The sequence below is a fragment of the Equus quagga genome, chromosome 7, assembly GCF_021613505.1.
Source record: "Equus quagga isolate Etosha38 chromosome 7, UCLA_HA_Equagga_1.0, whole genome shotgun sequence".
Taxonomy (NCBI): domain Eukaryota; kingdom Metazoa; phylum Chordata; class Mammalia; order Perissodactyla; family Equidae; genus Equus; species Equus quagga.
In genome coordinates this window covers 30785991-30802990 of record NC_060273.1, presented here as the reverse complement: position 1 = coordinate 30802990, position 17000 = coordinate 30785991, and the positions used below count along the sequence as shown (strand labels likewise).

Here is a 17000-nt window from a genome sequence, read left to right as displayed (position 1 = left end):
GGGCTCACGTTATTCCAGATGATTCTGATGCACATGGTCTGTGACCACTCGTACTATTCTAGACGCCCTCCATCCCCTTATGATGCCACACCCCGCAAAACCACGTGTATCCCACTACCTTGAGCAGAAATGAGTGTCCCCTCCCATGTTCTCCTGTGTTTTTGGCTGTTTGTAGCAACCACGTGGCCATGGATCACATGGCATAGGATCATATTTAATGGGTGTATAGTATCCTGTGTTATGACTGTGAGAACTTACTGATTTTCTGGTGTTGGGCTTTTTTTGTAAATGTTAAAAACAGTGACATGAGGAATGTAAGCTGGTGCAGCTGCTATGGAAAACAGTATGGCAGTTCCTCAAAAAAACTGAAAATGAGGGGCTGGCCTGGTGGTATAGTGGTTAAGTTCATGTGCTCTCTGCTTTGGCTGCTTGGGGTTCATCAGTTCGGGTCCTGGATGTGGACCTAGCACTGCTCGTCAAGCCATGCTGTGGTGGGATCCCACATACAATAGAGAAAAATGGGCACAGATGTTAGCTCAGGGCCAAGCTTCCTCACACACAAAAAATGAAAATGGAATGATCCAGCAATTCCACTTCTGGCTGTGTATCCAAAAGAGTTGAAAGCAGAGATTTGAACCCGTATTTGTAAACCAGGGCTCACAGCAGCGTTATTCACATGGCCAAAAGGCGGAAGCAGCCCAGGTGTCCACTGATGCATGAGTGGATAAAGAGAGTGTGGCCCATCCGTGCAATGGGTTATTCTTGAGCCATGAAAAGGAAAGAGATTCTGACGCATGCTACAATGTGGATGATCCTTGAGGACATTATCTGAGTGAAGTAAGCCAGTCACAAAAAGACAAATACTCTATGATTCTACGTAAATGAGGTCCCTAGAGTTGTCAAATTCAGAAAGTAGATGGCCGGCGCCAGGGGCTGGGGGAAGGGTATGGGGAGTTCATGTTTAATGGGGACCAGGTTTCAGTTTGGGAAGATGAAGTTCTGGAGATGGATGGTGTGATGGCTGCACAACAACGTGAATGTGCTCAATGCCCCTGAACTGGACACTTAAAAATGGTTAAGATGGCCAGTTTTATGTTACACGTATTTTACCACCATTAAAAGCAAATGGTGTGATGAGGCCTCCTTAGCCGTCCGTGGCTCACATCCATGGTCGCTTTCTCGAGGTGCGCTCCTGGACCTGCAGTTGCTGGTCGACGGGTGTGCCTTCCCGCTTTGGTCACTTTTCTTACCTTGTCTTCCTGGGCAGCCTGGCCCTCCGTGGGCAGTGGGGGCAGGGCAGCAGCCTCGGCAGCGACTTGTCTTGCCTGGTCACAGGAGCCACCACACTGGAGGAGTAAGCTCTCCCGTCTCCCAGCGCCTGGGCTTCCCCCTGGTGTGGAGGCCCTGAGCAGCTGGCTGGCGAGGACCTCCGGGGTACACGAGTCCACCCATGGTAGAGTCCGCTGTTGGCCCAGAAGCCTCCTGAATCCCTCCTTATCCGGCCCTGGGGGGACCAGGTTACCGTGTGAGTCCTGTGGTCCCCAGTACTCACCCGCATCCTCTGCTCAGGATGTTTTCTCATGGTCATGCTGTGAATGTCCAAGTAGGGTGGGACTGCTTCCTGGAGAGGTCATGGGGAGCTGGGCCCTGCTCTGCCCGAGCAAGCTCCACGTGCCCTCGCCTCACCCCTTGTTGTGGCCTCAGGCGTGTCCACACTTGGCAAAACCACGCACTGGAACGTGCCGAAACCATTCTAACTAAAGCTCGTGCGCTCCTCTCCTCCAACAGAGCGTTTCCTTTCCAATTGACACCACGGCACTCAGGGTGAACAGAGTTCCACGCTGTGCGGAGTATTGATTGGTGATTATTTCTCATGAAAACTTGTGTTCCTCAGTTACATAATGAGATACTGTATGTCACTTTCATTGTCACCTGTGTTTTGTCCTTGCTTCCCAATCGCATTGTGAAAACGGGATTGAATGGTGTACTTGGATAGCTGTCTTTTTCTGCTCCCGTGAAATGAATGGGTATGTGAGGGTTGTCAGATGGTAGTGCCGTGCTGTGCCTGGGTCGTGGGTTGTGGAAATGAGCCTGAGGAAGCCCATCGAGATGGCAGGTCAGCCTGGAGTGGTCTGGGCCGTGACTGAGTCTGCTCTTCTGTGGTTGGTCCGTCTCTGTTTCCTTTGAACATTTCCTGCCCTTTCTCAGTCTCTGGGTGGAATAAACTGGTTGGAAGTGAAATTCTTGAATGTTGTCATCTAGCTTACTGGGCTTTGTGTTTTTTAGGAGAGGTGGGAACCTCGTGGCTAGCAAGCATGACTGGACTGCTGAGGCTCGATTTAGCCAATGTAGTTGCTGCGGGTTTTTCAGCTCGAGAGGCCACGAAGGGAAAGGCGGTCCAGTTGCTATGTGCCCTCCAGCAGCTGCTGGGGCAGGACTGAAGTGGGAACGGGAGTGGGCATCCTGGCCTGAGCAGGTTAGCCTTCTGGAACTGGGCCCACAGGAAGGGCAGGTTGTGCAGCTTCAAGGCCTCCCTCTGCCAGAGCGGGGGTGGCACATCTGAGTGATGACATATGGGGTTTGGAGCCGGAGTGTGGCCAAGAACCAGCTGGCTGGAAAGCCCACTGTGGCCGTGCAAAGGCGTGTGGACTGTGCTCCGTGGTTGTGTGGGGCAAGCCACCCCCCTGTCCCACCCTCTTTTGTCTCGGGGAAAGCAGCTCTCTCCACCCTCTCCGGAAGGGGCGCCACGGACTCAGCACATGCCTCGAGGTCCCGCTCCTCAGGCATGTGGACACGTGTCGGCATGGCTGGCCTCCTGTCTCCGGGGAGGAGAGGACAGGAGAGTCTAGGAAAGCCAGTTCCTTCTTGGTTTATGTGAACCTGGAGCCCGGCCCTGGATGCTGAGTTGAAATGGCTCCTCAAAACTTCCAGAGCGTTCCGGTGTCTGATGGCCTCTGTGAAGTGTTGAATGGAAGGGTGTGTGAGACTCAGGCTGTCCTGGGTGTGGCCCGTGTGGCCCCTCATGTGTGCATCGGCCTGGGCAGCTGTCACAAGAAGATGCAGATGCCCCGAGCCATCAGTGGGAGTAGAGCATTTCAGAAAGATACCATATTAAGTTCACTTTTCTTTTGAACCAGTCCCAATTTTCTCCTCATTGTCAAATTGTTGCATTTCAGATTATCTTTACTTCAAAGGAGGTTGGAGAGCCTTGGCTCGCAGTGAGTCTGGCTCTGCTGTGTTGCTCTAGCTCCTGGCTTTTCGGGGCTGGTTTGTACCTCCGGGTGAGAATCTTGTTTCTAAAGCTGTCATGTGCCGATCGCTCTCCAGATTCCAATGAGGCTTCTACTGGAGCATGTTGTGGGCAGCTTGCCCTCCGTGAGAGGAGGCCTCATCTCAGTTGGTGAGAACCCCCCAAGACTTGGTGGCTGTCTGTCTGGCAGCTGCCTCTCCATGGCTCCTTCCCGCTGTTTCAGGGCTGAGCAGAAGGCCCAGCCAGGCAGTGGCGTGAGGAAGAGGGCAGGCAGGGGCTCGCTTCCCGTCACCCTCTGCAGCATCTGTCTGCTTCTCCCTCACAGTGTTGGCTGGTGCCGGCCCACCGGGGCTGGGGGCTTGAAGATGTGGCCATGCGAGATGTTTTGTTTATTTGTTTTCAATAAATCTTCCCATTGATTAGTAACAGTTTGCATACCCCTTTGCCTGGGTGACAGAAAAATACAAAACAAGTTAAGTATCTCTTTAAAACGTTTCAGAAAACAATGTCTCTTGGCTTGAAAGGACTTACTTATTTTGCTTATTTCTTTTCCTGCTAGTGTTTTTAACTCCCTGAGGTTGGAAAACCTCGGAAAACTCTGGGAAGAATGGGAAGTGGCATTGAAGGCCGGCTCGCCCCCTCCCACATGTCGGCTTCTCAGAAGGCCTTTTACTAAGGAGCATCTTTTCAACGGAACCATTTTCTCATCCGCAGAGCCAGCTCGTATTTAGGGAGCAGTGCCGGTAGCAATCTCTGCACTGTGCCTCCTGGCTCCTTCCACTCGGAGGCCATGTCCTCACAAACATCCCCTGAAGGGGGCTTTCCTCGGTGGTGGGGTAAGGCGGTCTGAAAGGCAGAAGGTCTGCAGTTACCGCGGGAAGAGCGTGCCTGCCGAGGCCCAGGTGTGAGGAGTCAGGCGGGGGCCCCGCTCTGTGTCGGGGCTGCACTGGGCTTTCAGGACGTGCTGCCGACGAACCGGAGGTCGTGGCAGCTCACCTTCTGGTGATGGCGGATGCCAAGACCCCCTCACTGATCACCAGTGAAGTGGGGCTTGGCAGTGCTGTGATAGGGTGGGGAGCAGCTTGGGGACTTGATGGAGAAATCCTCTTCGAGGCAGGGACATTTTCCTGAGACCTCTCTTTTGAGAAAGAGCTAGCCCTGGGAAGACCGAGGGAGGAGCTTTGCAAGCGCAGGGTTAACTGACGCAGAGTTTTGGGGGAGCAAACGAGTTGACATGTTCAAGTGGTGGAGGCAAGGCCAGCAGTAGGCAGAGGGGCCCCAGGGGCTGGCTCCTGCAGCGCTTGTGGAACGTGGGCTTGAGGTTGGGTTTTAAGCAGATTTTTGTGCAGGGTCCTTGGTTACGACATGACTGTGGGTGCCTGCTGCTGATGTCAGCAGGAGAGGTTCGCTGCTAGGCATGTGGAGGTGCTCCCTGGGTGCCCCTGAGGCCCAAGAGCAGCCCAGAGCTGGGCTCTGCGGTGGCTTTGGAGGCCAGGAAGAGAGCCTTCAAGGACGACAGTGACCAGGATCCATGTCTTTGTAGCTTTGTGTAGACTTCCCACGGAGGGCGCATCTGCTTGGTGTAGCTTGGGTCGTGGCGCCCTGGTACAGTGGAGGGAAGGTGGACCTCTGACCACTGTGATGGAGTGGCCGTTGCCTAAACGGGAGTGGGTAAGGCCCCAGCGCCTCACACAGTGTTGCCGTGCGTGGCTCTGTGCTTGGTCCTCAGGCCTTGAGCTCACCCACCTCTTGGCCACTCCATGCCAGGGAGCCCCCTGTGTGTGTGCCCATGTGTGTGTCAGAGAGTGTTCACCCCCCACTGTGTATTCCTTTCAGCCTCTCAGAGCCGTTCTTGGTGCGTGTTCTCCTGAGCTCTGGTGCAAGTTAGAGCATGGGGTTCAGATGGAGGCTCAGTGTTGCTCAGGGTGGAGCAGGCTAGAACCAGCCATTTGAGTCTCAGTTTTCTCATTTGTAAAATGGAAACGATAAACCACAGGGTTGCTCTGAGCACTCACTGAGATAATTAATCTGGAATAGTTTTGAAAATTGTAAAGCATCATTGTACCTGTGGGCCTCTGTTGTTCTCACTTTTATTATTGCTGCTGCTTTATGTGTGGGTTTGCAAGGGAAAGGAGACTGAAGTGCACGGAGTGCCTCCTCTGAGCCAGGACTTGGAAGGTGCTTCTCACACGCTCCTTGTCCTCACAGCAGAGTGACGCTGTTATGCGTTGACCCTGTTTCCCCAGATGAAATAAAATCAAGGCTCGTAATAATAACTGACCCGATGTGCTGTAGCTGTGGGGGGGCCGAGGGTGGAACCCAGGAGGTGGTGAGCAGTGCTGCAGACACTGCCCTGGGAACAGGGCACAGGACTTGACTTGTCCTGGGTCTCTGAAGCAGCAGCTGCTGGCGTGGCTTTTGGCAGCCATCTAGTGTGCAGAACCAGGTCCCCCTCCAGGAAACAGCTGGTGCTGAGTGTGTGTTCTTGATCCCACAGGACCCCCGAAGACCTTTCCAGATTCATTGTTCAGCTGCAGCAGCGAGAGTTTGCCCTGAAGGACAGGAACAGCTCCATCACCTGCAGGTAGGCCTGGCGGCCCGCGTGATCAGGGCAGGGACAGGTCTTCTTCGGATCGCTCGGGGCCGGCATGTGTGTGCCCCAGCTCGGGAACAGCTGCGCATCGCTGTTCTGTCGGCCTCAGCTTGAGTGGGCGGGAGCTGGGGCTGCAGGGTGCAAGGTGCCCCACGTTCCTGCCGCGTGGTGGTGAGACTCAGCTGAGGCGACGTGATGCTGTCATGCCAAGGGCCTGCCACATCGCCACTGGATCCCCGTCGGCTAGCTTTCTGGCATGTGGGTCTGTGAGAAAGGATTTTTCGTCTTTGCAGAGGCGTGGGCTCTGAGTGAACCCTTGATGGTTTTGGAAACCTGGACCCTGGGTTCAAGTGTCTGCATGTTTGCGTGTGTAGACTCCTGCACTCAGGGAAGGCCCACAGAGAGTAACAGAGCAGCCAGGATGCCTTCGCTGCAAACAACAGAAAACCCTTACCCCCGGTTTAGCAGGGAGGAAGTGTGCGTCCTTCCCGGCAGGAAGTCCCGGGGCAGGCAGCTGCGTGACTTCTTCCAGGGCCTGGTGTGAGGTTTGCCTCCCAACACCAAGTGCGCGGTGCGTTTCCCAGCTCCGCTTCTCCAGCTCTCTGACGCCTGCTGGCTGTCCAGCAGTTCAGTTCAGTTCTGACATCAAGTCCTGGAGTTGGCGCAGACCCCACAGGTGAAGGCTCAGTCCCACAAGGCTGGCCCCCAACTTCTGTCTGGCTGCAGATTAAGGGGTTCCTCCACACCAGCCCCACCAGATTTGATAATTTGCTAGAACGATGCACAGGATTCAGGAAAGCGGTCTACTTACCATCACTGGTTTGTTACGAAGGGTGCATCAGAACAGCCCGATGGGAAAGATGCGTGGGGTGAGGGATAGGGTGGCACAGAGTTTCCATGCCCTCCCCGGATACCCTACCCACTGGGAAGCTCTCTGAGCCAGGTGGTTTAGGGAATCTTCTGGAGTTTCCATGCCTGAGTAAATCATTGGCTGTTGGTGAATAACTCAATCCCTAGCCCCTCCCCTCCCTAGAGATGGGGGTGGAGCTGTAAGTTGCAGCCCTCTCCTGACATGGTTGGTCCCTCTGGCATCCAGCCCCCATCTGGAGCTGTCTGGGGAGCCCCAGGAGTCACCTCATTCACATAAACTCGGTTATGGTTGAAAGGGGCATGTTATAAATAATGAAAGATGCTCCTGTCACTTCAGAAATCCCAAGGGTTTTCAAGGAGCTTTGTGCCAGGAATGGGAACCCAGACCTAGTACTTATTTTTTATGAAACCACACCTGGGCTCTTCCAGGAGTGCCGTCATCGCTGTTCTCTGGTGCCCAGGCAGGGTGGCTGCCCAGGTTCTGGGTGTCACATCCACAGGCAGAAAGGAGGGGCCTCTTTCTTTTGGGTCTCCTTTTTGGAATAAGGAAACCTTTCCTGGGACCCCCTAGACGAGTTACCAGCAGAGGATGGGATTCCATGCTGAGCTTCAGCTGGTCCTATTCCCACTTGAACCACATGAGGAGGCTGGACGCTGAGGGAGCTCGGGCTCCTCCAGGGAGCAAGGGGCTTAGGGACAGGCTGAGAGGCAGGCGACCACAGTGGGAGCCCTCGGGTGCCCCGCAAGACCTGACTGGTGGTTTGGGCCAGTCTGTGAGGAGCCAGCCTGTTGGCCATTGATTATCCAGCACAGCCTCATCTGTAGTGGAGATAGTGTTTTAATAATTTATTAGTAGCTACAGGAAGATTTTCTTATTTTGGGGGCTTGTGTCACTTGAAAATTGGCTTTTAGAAGCATCTGGTAATGTTGGACATAATCACATCAATTTAGTTTAAAAACCTCAGATGATAAAGATTGCTTTTTGCTTTCAAAGCTACTGTCAGATGAAACGGGCATTAAAAGTGATTTGGAATTAAAGCTTTAATGTTTTTCCAGGCAATCCTCTTCATTTTACTTTGAATTTGAAACAGAATGAACTATTAGGGAAAGGGAACTTGTCTGCATTTTTCTCCTGCCAAGCTGTGGGGTTCTTTCTAAAGTTACCTGCTTGGACCAGCAGCAGGAAGAGCAGCCTCCATGTGTGGAGAACCGTGGGGAAGACATAACTCCCATCTGCTGGTCCCCGGACGGCAGCTGTGCTTGTGGTCGTAAATGTGGATTCAGCCATCTCCTGTCTCTGGGGATCAGCTTAGGAGTGGACTCTGCCTCAGGGAGCAGTCCTCCATGGTGGGCAGGCGGTCTGCGAGACTCCTGGCAACTTGTCCACCTCTCAGGACTCTGGGGTTTCTTCTGAGAGCTGATGCAGCCTTCCCAGGAGCAATGGTGAGTCTTGAGCACCCCACGAAAGAGCTCTGTGCTTCTCCTCTCCTGCAGGATGGTCCCTGCAGGCGTCGAGCTCAGAGCTCAGTTCATCTCACAGGGCACCACAGGAGGACACCGCTACTGTGGTCTCCCTCTTCCGGATGAGAGAATGGGCTCAGAGCAGTCCAGGAATGTTCTTAAGGCGTCAGACAATAAGGAGCTGTTGGGCACTTCCTGCCTCCTTCATTTATAATAGATTTATGTGCAAGCTCCCGTGGGGAGGTGGCGGGGAGCTGGATCCTGTGGGCAGCTGCCGTTGTCACAGGCAGCACAATGGCATTGCTTCAATCGTGATGTTGTGTGTGGAGGGCCAGGAGGCCTTGTAAGGCTGGAACGACTGATTCCATTTCTGCACATCTTTAAGGCAGTTAAGCAGAAAGTCAGGTTCGATGGAAAGGGGCACCTTGGCAAGAGGTGAGAATGAGGGGTGCAGCCGGTGCCTGGGCAGGCGGGGCATGGGGCCTGCGGCTCACAGGGGCTTCCTGTCTCAGCCGCCGTGCAGCCCATGCCGAGAGCAGGTCCTGTGGCTTTGGTCTTCCCAAGCCCGTCTTGTCGGCGTCTGTCTCCCCCACGGAAATCTCACCATTGCTGCCTTACTCAGGTTTGCATCGCCTCTCTCCGTCATTACGGCTGGTGCGTTCCAGCTCATCTCAGGGCAGAACCTCACCCTCTTCTCTGCCCAGTACCGAATGAGGGATAGCAGCCCAGGGAGGGTCTGGTACAAACTTCGTGCGAAATGAGGTGAAGGAAAGTGTCCTGCATGTGCGGAAGCTGAGAGGACAAGCCGTCACCTGCCTCACTGGGAGATAAGATGACACAGCTCCGAGCTGTGTGCCAGGCCGCCGCCAGCCTGGCACCAGGAGAGTGTTCCTGCTTTGTTACTGGGATCCTGCTTCTGCGCTCTGCCATGAGTTTGACTCTGCCTTCCTGGCGGGGGGCCTGGCCTCCTCCTGGTGCTCAGGCTGGGGGTTTCAGAGGCGCGACCTTTCCTTAGCCCTCCAAGTTGCAGGAGAGAGGGGTGTCTTCTCCTTCCAGCAGGCGGGGATGGACCTGGTTGCTTTAAGAACCTTTACTTTACGTTTTCCTCTGTCAGAATGGGGCTAGTGTCTTGTAGGGTATTTGCGGATGAAGCGAGGTGGTGATAGTACGCCTGGCGCCCAGGAAGCGCCGGGTGATGTCAGGTGTGTATGGCGAGTCCTCTGCCCTCGTGGAACCAGGACTTGGGCAGAGTTCTGGTTGGCAGCTTGTAGGGCGTCTTTGGGGGCCTGAGTGTCGGCGTGCGAGTCCGGTAGAGGGTGTTGTGAGCCGTCGGGCCAGGTTCTCTGTGTGTTTCCTTTTGGTGGCCGTCCTCGGGTTGCTCAGGGGCCCTGTCGTCACTGGTGTGAGTGGGTCTGTCAGGACCTCTGGGCAGGAGCCCAGTTACAGCGCGGGGAGCCCTCTTCCCTTCTTGCTGCCCTGCTTCGGTTTCGGGTCCTCGAGGCTCACGCTTTGTCATGGATGCGTGCTGAGGACATGTGAGTGCTCAGGATTTGGGGGCAGATCTGGGTGTGTCCTGTTCTCCACATAGCGCTTACGTGATGCTGCTGTGCAGCCGCCTCTGCCCTCGCTGGGCCCTCATGAGCATCCTGGGGTCTCCGGGACCCCACACCCCGCTCACGCCCCATGCACTGCTCCCAGTCCGCTGTTGGTAGAGCCAGGGGACTCTGAGGGCCAGGCCACAGGGGAGGCTGCATTCTCTCATGGCTCAGACCACGGCCACACCGTCGTCTTCCGAACTCTGACGGGTAATGGGCTGACGTGCTCTGAGGAGTGTTGAGGCACAAGGACTGGGAACCTTGTGCGGGGACCTGTGACATCCCGGTTCTCTGCTTTGCTGGAAATAAAGGGCTTACTTTGGAGAGTAGGGGCCAGAGTGGGCGGGGGCTTCTCAGGACTGCCGGCTTCTAGGACGCAGGTTTCTCCCCAGTAGGCGTGGCGATGGTGGTGGTGCTGATGGCGACGGCAGTGGCGGTGGGGGCAATGGGTGTTTACCGAGCGCTTGCCTGCACCAGGCTCGGTGCTGAGTGCCTCACGTAGGGTCTCCCCTGAGAGCTCCGAGCTGGGTGCTGCTGTTCTTCTCTGTTGTGTAGTGAGAAGCCTGAGCCCAGGTTAGCCAGGAAGCTGGAGAAACAGGATTTGAATCCCACTCTGTCGTCTTCAGTGCTGCACACGGTTTACTTGAGATGGCGCCCACGTCCCTGAGAAGCACTTGACATGGGGTGGAGAGGCTCCCTTTTCACTGTCTCTCTGCTGCAGTGGAGACCTGGGTCGGGGGCCCACTGCATGGCTTGGGGCCAGCCCGCCTGTGTGACGCCTCGGGTCCCCTTCCTGGATGCAGAGTGAAGGCAGAACCCCCGTAGAAGTGAGTGAGGAGAAGCCACTGACTGACGTGGGTGTGGTGGAGCTTGTTGAGTGTCTGCTGTAGCTGCTACCAGAATCAGCCTGGGGCTGCTGTGCGCGTGCGCTCCCGCCCGCTGGGCCGGTTCTCGTGGGCTGACCATTCCCTGTGTGCAGTCAGCCTTCAAGCACCACCTCTTCACACCCAGAAGCACAGTCTAGCTCTGGGCTGCTCTGATCACTGCAGTTTGTTTTAAAGATCACGTTTTGTCTCCTCTGGCGGTTGATGTCTCGGAAGAGCCCTTGGCCTCAAGTCATCAGAGGTTGACAAGCCCTGAAGGCCCTGGAGTCATGGTCTTGCTGTAGAAGGCTGGTGGGCCTTTCTGGACGCCCCTGCCAGCTTCCTGCTGCCTCAGCCTGGGCCGCTGCTGCCCTCCTCAGGGGCCTGGGGCTCTGGGCGATGCTGCAAAGAGAGAGCTGTGTAGTGAAGGGGGCTCAAGGATAAATGGGTGGAGTGAGCAGTCTTCTCCCTCACCGTCCATCTCAGAGAAGGCGGTGCTGGTGGGTTTTCCTGGCATCTACCAGGTTGATGGGTTTCTCTGTCGCCTCCCAAGGGTGAGTTAAGGTCAGCGTGACAGTCATAATTCTTAATGTGGCTCCTTTCCCGCTGTTTGTCCAAAGCATTTAGGCTATCCTCTCACACCATCTTGGAATATGAGTGGGCCTCGTCACCTTTGTCACCCTGTGTCGGTGTGAGTTACAGTGCTTGCAAGCTGTCCAGAGGCCAGCAAGGCCAGCAGCAGGTGCAGGAGACTCATAAGGACCAGAGGCCTGTTCTCTGCATCCAGTGGATGTCATGCCATGCCTGACCTGTGCTGAGGGTTTCGAGGCTCTCACTGGTCTGAGCACAGGCTGCCTGTGTTGGGATCTCGGTCTCACCGCCAAGGAGCTCAGTGTCTCCCTGGACAGTTTAATCAGCTGTCCTCTGCCTCGCCTGTCAAGACGATGATGATGATGATAGCTTTGTAAGAGTGCTCTGAAGGGTAAGTTGAATAAGCTGTGTGAGGCGTTCAGACTGGTGCCCGGGACGGCAAGCACATCGTTACCTAGTTATTACAGTCGTCATCTTTGTTGTCATTATCGTCATTTTCGAGGTACCCGGAAGTTCTGGGCCACTTCAGGGCACAGCAGTGGTGAGTTTCCCAGTGGGCTCATTAGGGGCGAGAAAGTGTGTCTGTGTGTGGCCAGAGAAGACCAGCAGGGGTTGAAGCTGCAGGTGCGTGTGAAAGGCAGACGTGGCAGAGTTTGCTCTGGATCAGATACGGCCGGTAAGAGAGAAAGACGTGGGTGTAGTTTTGGGGAGAGCATATGGAATGATGGGTTTGCCTCTTACGTGGAGAGAACACAGCAGATGAGCAGGTGAAGACAGAGACCTGGAATTCAGTTTTGCACGAGATGATGTTACGAAGCCTGTCAGGCAACCGGGTGAAGCTGGTCGTTGCCATCGAGTCTGCAGTCGGGTCAGAGATCTGGACTGGAGAGTGTGTGGAAGACGTCTCCTTTGAGACGGGCAGGGTGCAGCTGCAGCGGGAGTCTGCGGACTCTGCCCACGGCCCACGGCTGACAAGGCGGGCGGGGATGCTAGGGCAGGATGGAAGTCGTCCATGACCATGACACGGGTGATTCTGGGGTGGTGGGTGAGAGCCGGCTCTAGTCCCACTGGCGTCCTGCCCTGAGACCTTGGGCCTCTCTTCTCCTTGCCCGGTGTGCCCCTCTCTCAGGCGTACCTGTGCGGCCTGGCCTCTCGCCCCTTCAGGTTTGTGCTCAGACGTTTCTGGGTCATTGAGGCCTGCCTGGACTGCCCTGTCTACAGTGGGTCTGCGCACTCCTGCTGTCGCCGAGCTCCTTCTGTGCTCTCTCTCTCCCTGCGACGAGAAGAAGGCTGGTCCAGTGTGCTGCTCAGGGAGTGTTTGTGGAATGAAGGAAGGAACCAACAGAGGCTGAATACGTATGCACAGTGACTGTGACAGGTGGGTGAATCGAGGCCTGTTGGGGGCTGCCTGTGCTGTGCTGGTCACAGGGCCACCAGCTTGGAAGTGCCAGAGCAACAGTGAAAGTCAGGTTTGACAGAAGCCCAGGTCGAGGCTCTGGACGAATTTGCCAAAGGGCAGGGGTGGTGCCTCGCTGGCCCTGACTGTCCACTGGGCTGGCTAGAGCTTGTCCCTCTGTGCTGCGTCCGCTGTGGGTGGCGTTCCACTGCTGTGGGCTCCCAGGGGCCCAGTGATCACCTGAGTGGTCTTGATTCAGAGCCGGAGACCCCAGGGGAGTCTGCACTGCGGTGTTGACCTTGGGCCATAGCCGAGTTCTGCCTCAGGTTCCCTCGCGATGACTCAGGTGCGTCCTGGGGGCACTCTGCCACGTCCACCTGTCCCCTTGTCTTCCCTGGAAGAAGCTTGTGTTTTGCAGGGAGAGCATGGAGGCTGTGGTTTGTGGTTGCCTCTTGCAGAGAATCCGTGCTGGAGAGTTGCCTGCTCCTGTCCTGGGGAAGAGTGGCCTGTGAGTGGGCAGTGACCACAGCTTGCCCTGCTTCTGAGCTGGGCCATCCCCCTGCCAGGCCTCATGCTCGTCTTAGCCAGTTACTGTCTCTGCAGGAGCGGCCCGGGGCTTTTCAGTGGTGAGGGCTGAGGCCTTGCCTGTCTGTTCGGCTCTTGGTGCCGCTCGATGGAAATGGGCTTTGGCAGGTGTCGAACCAGCCTGTGTCCAATGGGTTGTCTCCGTGCATTCCTTGGTGGCAGCCCACTGCAGCGTGTAAGTTCCAAGGACATGGCAGTGAGCTTGGTGGGTCTACTCCAGGAAGCCTCTTCCTCAGGCCAGGCTGAGCTCCCCCAGCTGGTGGCAGTCACACCGCTCACATGGCGTGTGGCTCTGGAGTCCTGGTTTGAGCGCCCTGTCCTGGCCGCGGGAGGCGCACCGAGATGTATGTACGTCTCTCTCCAGACAGGGGATGAAGGGACTGCCAGCAGACGCATACCTGTGGTGCCAGGGGCTCAGGTTTGTAGCTGCATCCCTGCGTCTTCCCTCTGTTTGTGGCTGTGAGATTCTGAGGAAGCCCCAGCTTTTCTGGAGCCTCAGTTTTGTTCACACCCTGACTGTCTCCGGGGCCCTGTGAGTCTCTCTGGGAGTTAGCGCTTGTGGCCGCCTATCTCGGCTGATTGCTGCAGGGCAGAGGTCAGAGCCCAGGCTTCTGCTTTAGACCCCGTGGTCTGGCTGGGGTAGACTGGCTGTCTGTCCCGTGTAGACCATGCTGTCTGTCTGGCATAGACTGCACCATCTGGCGGGACTTCCTGTGATGTTGGCAGTGTTCTGTGTCTCTGCTGTTCAGTGCAGTAGCCGCTGGCCACGTGTAGCTACTGAGTACTTGAATTGTGGCCAGCGTGAGTGAAGAACTGCGTCTGTAATTTAAGTTTAAATAGTCGCCTGTGGTTAGTGGCTTCCGTGTTGGGCAGTGTGGCCTTAGAGCAGAGTCAAAGTTCAGCCCTGCCGTGTACCATGGCGAACAGTTCTTGAGCATCTCTCCACTCTTCGTCTCTCTGTCTCTCTCCTCATCTCTCTCTGTCTGTTAAATGGAGATTGTAGTAGATGTTGACCCCACTCGCCGGGAACGTGAGAGTTAACTGAGGTGCGCGTGTTAAGTCGCATGTCTCGGTGCCTGACGAGTAGGGGCTCTCAGTACGCGGGAGCTGCTGCTGCTGTTTGTAAGCACCATCATCGGCAACCTCGTCTTCCTGTTGTGACAATGAAGGTCTCGGAACATCGGGACTCACCGCCTTCTTGGTGCTAATCCTGCTCCGGTTCCTCCATACACCTCCTCTGTTGTTCCACTTGGTCACCTGTTCAGTCTGGTCAGCACAGTGGATGGCAGCCCTGGGGCTGGCCATTTCCTGGCTGGACTCTGGGCAGTCTGCGACCCTGCCCTCCACCCCGTGCTGGCATTTCAGCCTGGTGCCTGCTGAAGGCCTTACAAGGCTTGTGCCTGTACCGGTGTGTGCGAGGGCCCCCCGGAGGGAGAGCCCCACAGCCTCCCACGCCTGGGGGTCCTGTCTTCTGCTGAGCGGGCCGCCAGGGCTGTTTCGGGGGCTGCTTCTGCTCCTGTTGCCTCCTCTGGAGAGGAAGGTGACACTTTTGGGCAGCCCTGGCTGGAGCCAGAAGGAAGCCCTTTGCTGTGAAGCCCCCCAGCTGCCCTGAATGTGGGTGGGAGCAGTCTCCTCCGACTTGGGCTTCTCTTCTGCTCTAGCACTCACACCTTTGTCCCTCTCCGCCCTTGTCCCTCTCCTCAGCTGGACCAGAGCCGCTTGAGGCCTGGGCTCTGTACATTCATGATTGCACTTCCGATTCCAGCGCAGGCTTGGCCCTGCTCAGTGAGTGTTTAATGAATGAAGAGTCAGACTAGGCCCCCCGCTCTGGACGCACACCGTCACCGTCCTCTGCTTCTCTGCTGCAGAGCTGTGCGTGTGCCCAGGGTCCCTGCGCGCATCCTTCAGGTGTAGGCCTTGCCGGGAAGCAGGTGCTCTTTCTTCTCGACGCGGTGTGGCTCTTTGCTGTGTGTGTGTTCATGAATCTGTACCTCTTTCCATCACCACTTTTTCCTTCAGATGACGAGAATTCATGTCACTGTTTTTCACTCTTGTGTGCTCTGCCATCGGCTTCCACAAAGCCGTCTGTGGGAATCTCTTTAAAATGGAAATCAGATGGTACAGCTCCCCACCCCAGGTCCTTTCGTGACCCCCCGCTCCCCGTGGAGTAAATGCTGACTCCTTCCTGGGGTCCCGGCCCCCTGACTTCTCCAGCCTCATCTCATTTCACCATCTCCTGTTTCGGTGCCACATCGGCCCTCCTTCAGCTTCCGGACCCCGTGCCCATCCTGACTTGGCACGCGCGCTCCTCGCCTGTCTCCCCGCTAGCAGTGGCATTGAGTTCAGTTCTTGCCTGAATTTTAATTTCTCAGGTGGCCTTTGCTGACTCCCACCTAAATTAGGCTTCCCTCTGGATTATATATTGTGTAATTAAGTTTGTCTTCATCATACGCTTGCTAAACTTGTCTACATCAGAGGGGAGACTGTATCTGGGTTGCTGTGTTCCCCACTGTGATTTTGGCCAGAGCACAGTTCATGGCACAGAGCAGACACTTGGTACAGAGTGAGTGGGTGCACATGGGAAGAAGGTGCTGGAAGTGAAAGGTGCCACTGTGCTCCGGGCACGGGCCTTCGGCTTTGGCCCTTCTCATTCTCTCGTCTTCCTCACCTCCCATGTAAACCACAAGGAGGTTATTTTGCCTGTGCCTGCAAAGTGCACCCAGAGTCCAAGCACTGTTCCCGCCCCATCGCTAGCCAGCATCGTCTGCCTGATGACGAGGCTAGCCCCTGGCCGCTCTTCCTCCAGTTTGTCCCTCCAGTTGGCCCTCTTCTCAGCATTGTCTCTGCGCCAGGGCCTACAGTGGCAGGAGGGCCCTTTTGTCAGGTCATGTCACTTGGGTGCACAGAACCTTCTGGGGGCCTTCCATTTCACTCGCAAGGAAAGCCATGGTCTGTTGATGTCCTGGGGTCCAGCTGCTCTCACCCCCCGTGTCACCCCACCCTGTGACTGGGGCCTCACCTCCGTCAGTGTTCTGCTCACCTCATCTGCTAGGAGGTTGCATGGCTCTTTTCAGTTCTGGAACATTCCAACTATGCTGCCTGACATAGGGCTTCTGCTCTTGGTCCTGTCGAGACACTGGTGTGCCTCCTTTTCTTACCTTGTCTCTGTCCAGGTGGCACCTTGCGGGAGAGGCTGTCTTTCCCCACGCCGTCAACTGCTCCTTTTCCTCCTGATTTTGCTTCCGTGCTCTTCATAGCACTAATCTGACACATTTGTTTATTGATTGGTTGATTGATATGTTTACTGTGTATTTCTCCCTATTAGAATGTAAACTCCGTAAGAGTGCAGGGGCTTTGGGCATTGTGTGCTTGGTACAAAATCGATGCCCAGTAGTATTTGTTGAGTGAATAGTAAACGTCTTCTCTCTACCCCAAGGTGTACTGTTAACTCCCTGAGCTCGGGGTAGGGGAAGGCAGCGTGATGGCTCTGTGGGTGCCTGTTCCCTCACCCAGCCCAGCCAGGACTGGGGACAGGTGGATGGGGTGTTGTTCTGGAGCACCTGTGTCCTCACCCAGCCTGGACAAGACTGGGCACAGGTGGACAGGACATCGTTCTGGAGTGCCTGTGTCCTCACCCCAGCCTGGACAGGATTTGGGACAGGCGAATGGGGCGTCGTTCTGGAGCTCCTGTGTCCTCACCCTAGCCCAGCCAGGATTGGGGACAGGCGGATGGGGGTTGTTCTGGAGCGCCTGTGTCCTCACCCAGCCCAGCCAGGATTGGGGACAGGCGGATGGG

General features: G+C 55.9%; 1 protein-coding gene across 4 annotated transcripts in view; it reads left to right on the top strand.

Annotated features, from left to right (window-relative positions):
* MAD1L1 (mitotic arrest deficient 1 like 1) overlaps nucleotides 1-17000 on the top strand; it is a 413365-nt gene that overhangs the window by 71195 nt on the left and 325170 nt on the right. For 3 of the 4 annotated variants that reach the window (XM_046666481.1, XM_046666478.1, XM_046666479.1), the window contains exon 10: nucleotides 5748-5834. The exons of the other annotated variant lie outside the window; for it this stretch is intronic. In XM_046666481.1, coding sequence (XP_046522437.1) covers nucleotides 5748-5834 — 87 coding nt within the window. The remainder of the gene's footprint in view (nucleotides 1-5747; nucleotides 5835-17000) is intronic. 4 annotated transcript variants of the gene reach the window in all.